General features: G+C 41.8%; 1 protein-coding gene across 1 annotated transcript in view; it reads right to left on the bottom strand.

The window, feature by feature from the left end:
• Positions 1–6,403, bottom strand: part of EHHADH (enoyl-CoA, hydratase/3-hydroxyacyl CoA dehydrogenase) — a 54,830-nt gene extending 48,427 nt beyond the window's left edge. The window contains exon 1 of the mRNA XM_006884088.1: positions 6,330–6,403. Coding sequence (XP_006884150.1) covers positions 6,330–6,403 — 74 coding nt within the window. The remainder of the gene's footprint in view (positions 1–6,329) is intronic.
• Positions 6,404–6,995: the final 592 nt, after the last annotated feature.

Genomic DNA, 6,995 nt, shown 5'->3' on the forward strand with positions numbered 1-6,995 from the left:
ATACCCCAAAGAGACCATAACTGATATATGCAGATATATGCACACCCATGTTTATTGCGGCTTTGTTCACAACAGCAAGGAGTTGAAAACAACCTAAGTGCCCATCAACAAATGAATGGATAGAGAAGCTGTGGTATATTCATACAATGGAATACTACTAGGAACTCATGCAATATTATTCAAAATGAGTGACCCTGGAGGACATTATGCTGAGTGAAGTATCTCAGTCACAAAAGGACAAATACTGCACGGTGCCACTATTGTAAAACAGGACTGACCTCGGGGTTGGGGGGAGACTGAGAAAGATGAGTTCAATAATGTATACTGCATTGAAACAGATGAAAGAATTTTTCTTTTACTTTTCCAAGAGGGTAGTGCACTAGGGAATAGGGTTAGGAGGGGAGAAAAGTGCAACAATGAATGAATGGAAATCCAAAGTCTCTGTAAATTTTCATTGAAATTAATAATTTTTTTAAAAAATGGGTTCCTGTGTGGGTTAGTCAAAGTGTGAAAGCCGTTGCTCTCAGAGACAAGCCTTGTCCTCAGGGGTGTCCTGTGTTTATAAAGTGAGTCAGCACTGACCTTGGAGACAGAGCTGGCCAAGCCAGCAAAGAATCTGAGATCTTTTGAGTCAAAACCTATTCAAATAACATCCCAATGAGCCACACATAATTAAATATATATAAAGACCTATATACAAAGACCCCCAATGGCAGACATATTTACTTGTCACTAAATATTATTCATATGCTCTCCCAAATTTCCCAGCTTTTTTGTTCTGACCAATGGACTTCAGCTTAAGCATTTAAAAGTTATGTGCAGTTCTCTAGGGAGCTCTAGTGATATAATGGGTAAGGAGTTGCACTTGCCAACCTGAAGACCTCACACAAAGACCACCAGCTGCTCCCCAGGAGGAAGATGGGCAGTCTCCTCCTCTGTAATATATAGCCTCTAAAAACCCACTAGATGATCAGCTATGAGTTGGTTCTGACAGCAGTAAGTTCAAGGAGTTTTTGTTTGTGTTTAGTGGGTTTCTCTAAGGGTGTTATGGTTAAAGAGCTCAGCTGTTAACCAAATTGCCTGTGATCTGAACCCCAGCCACTCCACCAGAAAAAGAGCTCGATAATCATGTAAATATACATGGCACCTTTGGGATTGTTGTTATATAGGTGCCAACTATGCAAATATAAGACAGGGAACCCAAATATAGAAAGATTGGTTGACTTTGCCATATTGCCAGGCTTAAAATACATCCTTGCAGAGGCGGCGAAAGGGATTCTCACTATCATTCATAAAGAGTCGGAAGTGTGAGAGTCAACTGGAGATCCCTGTGCTGTAACTTCCTCTATGCAGGAGATTAGTGACAGGGCAGAGAAAGGGCGGCAGCAGAGGGAGCAGAACCCAGAGAACCGCGTGAGTCAGAGCTGTGGGCTTCCTGAACCATGGAACTGCATGCCTCTGAGTAGGCAGCTTACTGGCACAGTGGGTGCCTTTAAACATTGGTCAGGGAGCTAGGTTTGCCAAACCATGGAATGAGAGCTGAGCACTGTTAGGCTCAGGTTTGCTAGCTGGTACTTTGGGGTGCTTAAATTGGCAGCTAATGGAGCCTTATAGCATTTACTTGAGCAAAGTAGAGGTCACAAATCCACGTCTGAAGACCAGAGAGAGGGCTGACTTTGGACATGGCTGAAAGAGGCTTTTCTTTCCAAAGAATACGTTCTGTATCCTGAGTTGTCCTTGAACTGGAATTGTAGCGGGTTAATTCCTAGTAAGTCCTATAATCATCAGTTTATGTCTGTCCTGTTTGTTTCAGGCTCTTTAGGAGACTGACTTCGACATGATGGCTGTGGAAATAAAGACTTTAGCAATGCTTCCTCCGTAGTGTTCTCCAGCAAAAGTTCTTCCCAACTTTCTTAGGATGAAGAATATCTGTAAATTTTAACTAAATTGTTTATCTTATTGTCCTCAAAATTTATTTTCATCTTTAATGTTAATATTGTCATTAATATTTCATTGTGAAATATTACAATTAATAATAAACAATTACAGAACTAGAATAACCCAGGGATGATAGCTACTCGGTTGAAAAGAGAAAAGACAGATGGAAGTCTGAGGAGCCATTCTGAGTAATGGGGGTCACTCATGGACTATGTGGTAATAAGAGATCCAAATACCAAGCGCTCCAGAGGCTTTGTATAGGGTTTGTCACATACTCAACTGTGAAACAGGTGGATGCAGCCATGAATGGAAGGACCCACAAGGTGGATGGAAGGGTTGTGGAACCTAAGAGGGCTGTCTCAAGAGAAGATGCTCAAAGACCAGGTGCCCACTGAACCATGAAAAAGAACTACATTGGCAGAACTAAAGAAGATACTGAAGAACATCACTTATGAGATTGTGTTGAGAAGTAGGGAAAATTGAAGTGATTGAAATCATGACTGCCCGAGGCAGTGGCAAGAAGATGGACTTTGCTCTGTAGATAAAATCATTATTCAGAAATACTACACTGTATGTGGTCACAATTGTGAAGGAAAACCCTGTCAAAGCAAGGGATGGCCAGAGCCTCTTTCAGCCAAAGAGGTTGTAGTGGTTATGAAAACTTGGGTGGTGGCCGTGGAGGTGGTTTTGGTGGGCATGACAACTTTGGGGTAGGAAGGAACTTCAGGGGACAGGGTGGCTTTGGTGGTAGCCATGGTGGTGGAGGCAGTAGGGATGGTTATAATGGATTTGGTAATGATGGAAGCAATTCTGGAGGTGGTGGAAGCTGCAATGATTTTGGTAATTACAACAATCAATCTTCAAATTTTGGACCGATGAAGGGAGGAAACTTTGGTGCCAGAAGCTCTGGCCCTTGTGATGGTAGTGGTCAACTGTCCAAAAGACAAAACTGAAGTGGCTATGGTGGTTCAAGTAGCAGCAGGAGCTACAGCAACAGCAGACAGTTTTAATAGCTACGAGGTTGGCAGGAGAGGAGTCAGGGAAGTGACAAGGAAACTACAGGTTACAACAGATTTGTGACCTCAGCCAAGTATGGTGGTGGCAGGCCCTGGTCACTACAAAGAGTACGTTTTACACAGTACTCGTGTATAGGGGGAAAAACCTCGAGAACTGTATTTATGACTAATTGTAGAACAGGTTATTTTAGGTTCTGTTCTGTGGAAAGTGTAAAGCATTCCATAAACAAAAGTGTTTTAATGTAGATATTCCCCTTCCCCAATGCTGTTGATTGCTAAAATGTAATAATCACAACACTGAATAAGTGTCTTTAAAAAAAAAAGAAGTTGGGAAGAGAAATAACCATTTGATCCAGAATCTCATTACCATCCTAAAGAAATCCGAGCTGTGATATCAACTGATAAATGTACACCCAAGTCCAGTGCAGAATTATTTACAATAGAAAAGAGATAGGAACAATGGGGCATTGATCAGTGATGAATAATACATAAATGATAGTACATTCATACATAAACAACCCTGAAAAACAATATAAAATGAATGAAATACTGCCTAACATGGATGAATCTAGATGTCATTGTGTTAAGTGAAATAAATCACAGATAAAAGGACAAATACTATATGAGATCGTGGTATCCACTTCCTAAACAACATGCCTCTGGAAACTCTGGAACTTTGATAAATGATGATAGTCATAGAAAGGCTTCAGGCCTTTTGTCCATAGGGTCACTATGAGCTGTGCTGAACTCTATGGCAATCAACACAACAACAATACAAAAGTTAAAACAATATTTACACACAGCTAGACTCGTTCTTGGATGATTATGAGGGATCAAAAGGGAGGGAGGTAAAAAATGAGTAACTAGATAATATTCACATGTTAAGATGGACAAAGGAAAAAGCAATATACAACAAGGAGACGATCATCACACTGTTACTAAAGAAAGGTAAGACAAAAGTATAGTAGGATTGATGGAAATCAGAAATATAGAGAGGAAGCAGGAAAAGTGCTATTTCATTGTGAGTACTGAAATTAATATTACAGAACAAGTATATGAATGGTTGAGTTAAAAATTAACTTGCTTTCTTATAAATCAGGGTGAAGTCTCTCTCAGGGAGGAGTGATAGGGAATGGCAAAAGACACGCTGACAAAGGAGATTAAACAGAACTGGCTTTGACAAGCACTGTGGCATTTGGACAATTAAAACAGACATTCGGAGGGCGGGGCAAGAAGAACAAACTGGGGAAGAGGTTAGAGAGAATGGTACAGCAATGAAGGAATGAAAACCCCAAATCCCTGTAAATGTTCATTAATACTAATAAAATTTAATAAAAAAAAATTAACTTGCTTTGTAAACTTTCACTCAAACCAAAGGCACAACCTCTCAAATCTTTTTGCTTCAGTGATCTGTAAAAAGGATTTTGATCAAAAGTTTGCACTTTATATAACATGAGTCTTTGTGCTAATTTCTTCTCCTCCTACTCTGTGGATGGTGGTTCTTCCTAAGGTTAACTATGTCTCCATACCCTTTGCACCCCTCCCCTCAGGGATATGGAAGGACCAAACTTATAATCACTCATTTCCTAAAAGGCAACTTTAATATGACTTCAAAACTCGTGCTCTTTGTGTTGCATAATCTAGGTTAGTGAGTTTAGCAAAAACATTCTAAAAAAATAAACTGATAAAAAGATGATAAAATGTACAGCAGTTTTTCAGAAAATGTCATTATAAACTGTACAGTAGTTTTTCAGAAAATGTCATTTCATAAGTGATGAGCAATCTCTTTTGGTGTGATTTACTGCCTCTAAAAAGTGGCCGGAGGGTCAGCTGTGGGTCAGTTAGGACTTGATAGCACACACTAATTTTGTAACATGGAACTTTCACTGACGCCCTAAAGCCTTGAGATCTGGAATCAGAAAAAAACAAAAACCTCATTGCCTTTAAGTCAGAACTGACCCATATCTGACCCTCCAGTAGGTTTTCAGAGGCTGTAAATTTCCCAGGAGTAGATTGCTCATCTTTCTCCTGTCACAGCTGGAGCAACTGCATTCCTCTGTTACAGCACAACTCCTTACCCACCAGGCAACCAGCGCTCCCTATTTCAGACATCTAAAATAGATCAGGAGAAATCACGAACATTTCTGAACATTATTCTCCTTTGCTCACTGCCTTGGCAATAACCTGGGCCTTGTTAAAGATCTCTAGTGGAGCAGTCCAGAAAGAATTTCCCTCTAACTTAAAGGCTGCACAAATCCAGCTGTTTGAATCTATACGTGACTCCAGGAGAGAAAGACAGACCATCTCCTCCCTGTGTGATTTATAGCCTCTTGAAAAGTCTGTTGGAGGCTCCACTTTGCATAAGAATTTACTTGATGGAAATGAGTTTTTTTATTAATTGCCAGTGTAGATTGATGCCTTTGAGTTTTGGTGCTGGAGAAGAGTACTGAATGGACTGCCAACAGATGTGTCCTGCAAAGGGTGAAGTCAGAATGCTCCTTGGAGGCAAGGATGACAAAACTGCATCTTTCATACTTTGGATGTAACTAGGTGAGGCCATTCCTTGGAAAAGGACATCATGCTTGAGAAATTGGAGGGTCAGTAAAAGAGGAAAGCCCCCCCAACGAGATGGATTGACCCTGTGACTTCCGCAACAGGCTCTGGTGTCTCAGAGATGATAAGGGTGATACAAGATAGGGCAGGCTTCAGGTTGGCTGTTCATAAGGTCACTATGAGTCTACTTGACTCCATAGTACTTAACAACAACAACTCAGGACAATGTGTTACTATCTTGCCAGTTCTAAAGTCCTTGTTACATGCTATTAGGTCAGATTCAACTTTTAGGGACACTATGCACTGCAGAATAAAACTGCTGGGTCCTGCACCTTTCTAACAATCACTGCTGTGCCAAATGTTGCAGTCATGGTGTTAATTCCACTAGTAGAGGATCTTCCTCTTTTTCACTAGACTCTTACTTTGCTAAGCAAAGTACAAGTTTCAGGGCAGCCTGGATTTCAGGTTGAAAGTGAGAGGGCGAAGTCCCGGACTGCATGAAATCAAGCTCTTTGGCATAGATACTACTCCTGAAAAATCAAAAGTTGTCAACAAGCAGTAGTGTCCGGCACAAAGTTGGCATCGACAAACTCAGGTAAAGAGCAGATCCCCGCTTAGTTGCTTTCTGTCTCAACCTCGGTTTCCTTACCAGTAAAAAATGGAGACAAGAGCTCTTTGAGATGAATCAAACTAACTTCTATTTAAAAGAAAAAATGTCCTGCATATGTACGATATTCAGTAAGTGTCTGTTTCTTTCTTAGTTTAAAGTGACGGCAGAGTGAAAGCCGGGGTGTCCTGGCTGGAAGGTACGGGTTCCGTTACCTGATCGCGTTGACCGGCGGGTTTCGCAGGCGAATCAGCGCCAGGAAGTTCTGCAGCCTCGTGTACTCAGCCATGTTTCCTTAGTGAGTGGCCCAGGCCGCTGTCGTCTCCAAGGCTGTGCAAGGCGACTCTCCCGCGGAGCGTGGCCGCCGCACCAGAAGAAGCGCCCGCTGGCCAATGGGAGCCGGCGCCGCCCCCCTGCGCTCGCACCGCCTCCAGAAGCTCCGCGGCTCCTGAACCTCTGCTTCTGTCCTCCGCATCTGTTTCACTTTGGACTCCACCCCCGCGGAAAAAAACTCTATTAACGCTGACTATCAAGTTCTCATTATCAGCACTCAGCCTGCTCTCATCTTTCTCCCTTCACAAAGCAAAGCAAAGTGCAGCTTGGAAAATAGGTGGAGCTATGGTTTGCTAGTAAGAATCCACGCTGCAATCCCGAAGGCACACTGTGAATGTGAATAAGATGTTGTCGTAATTCAGAAATTGGTCTAAGCTCTGCATGCACCCTCACAATCTTACGTATTTCCAAAAATGTGTAATTCCTATAGACTCCAATATGCCCTAATGGATAGGAGGCAATAAATATTATGGAGCAGTTCTGGGGAAATTTCTCCCTGTCCTGTAGAAACCTACCGGAGGATGTTTCTTACCTATCTTCCTACTTTC

This window comes from Elephantulus edwardii, unplaced genomic scaffold (genome assembly GCF_000299155.1).
Source record: "Elephantulus edwardii isolate Elephantulus edwardi_28Jun2011 unplaced genomic scaffold, EleEdw1.0 scaffold00031, whole genome shotgun sequence".
Classification (NCBI taxonomy): domain Eukaryota; kingdom Metazoa; phylum Chordata; class Mammalia; order Macroscelidea; family Macroscelididae; genus Elephantulus; species Elephantulus edwardii.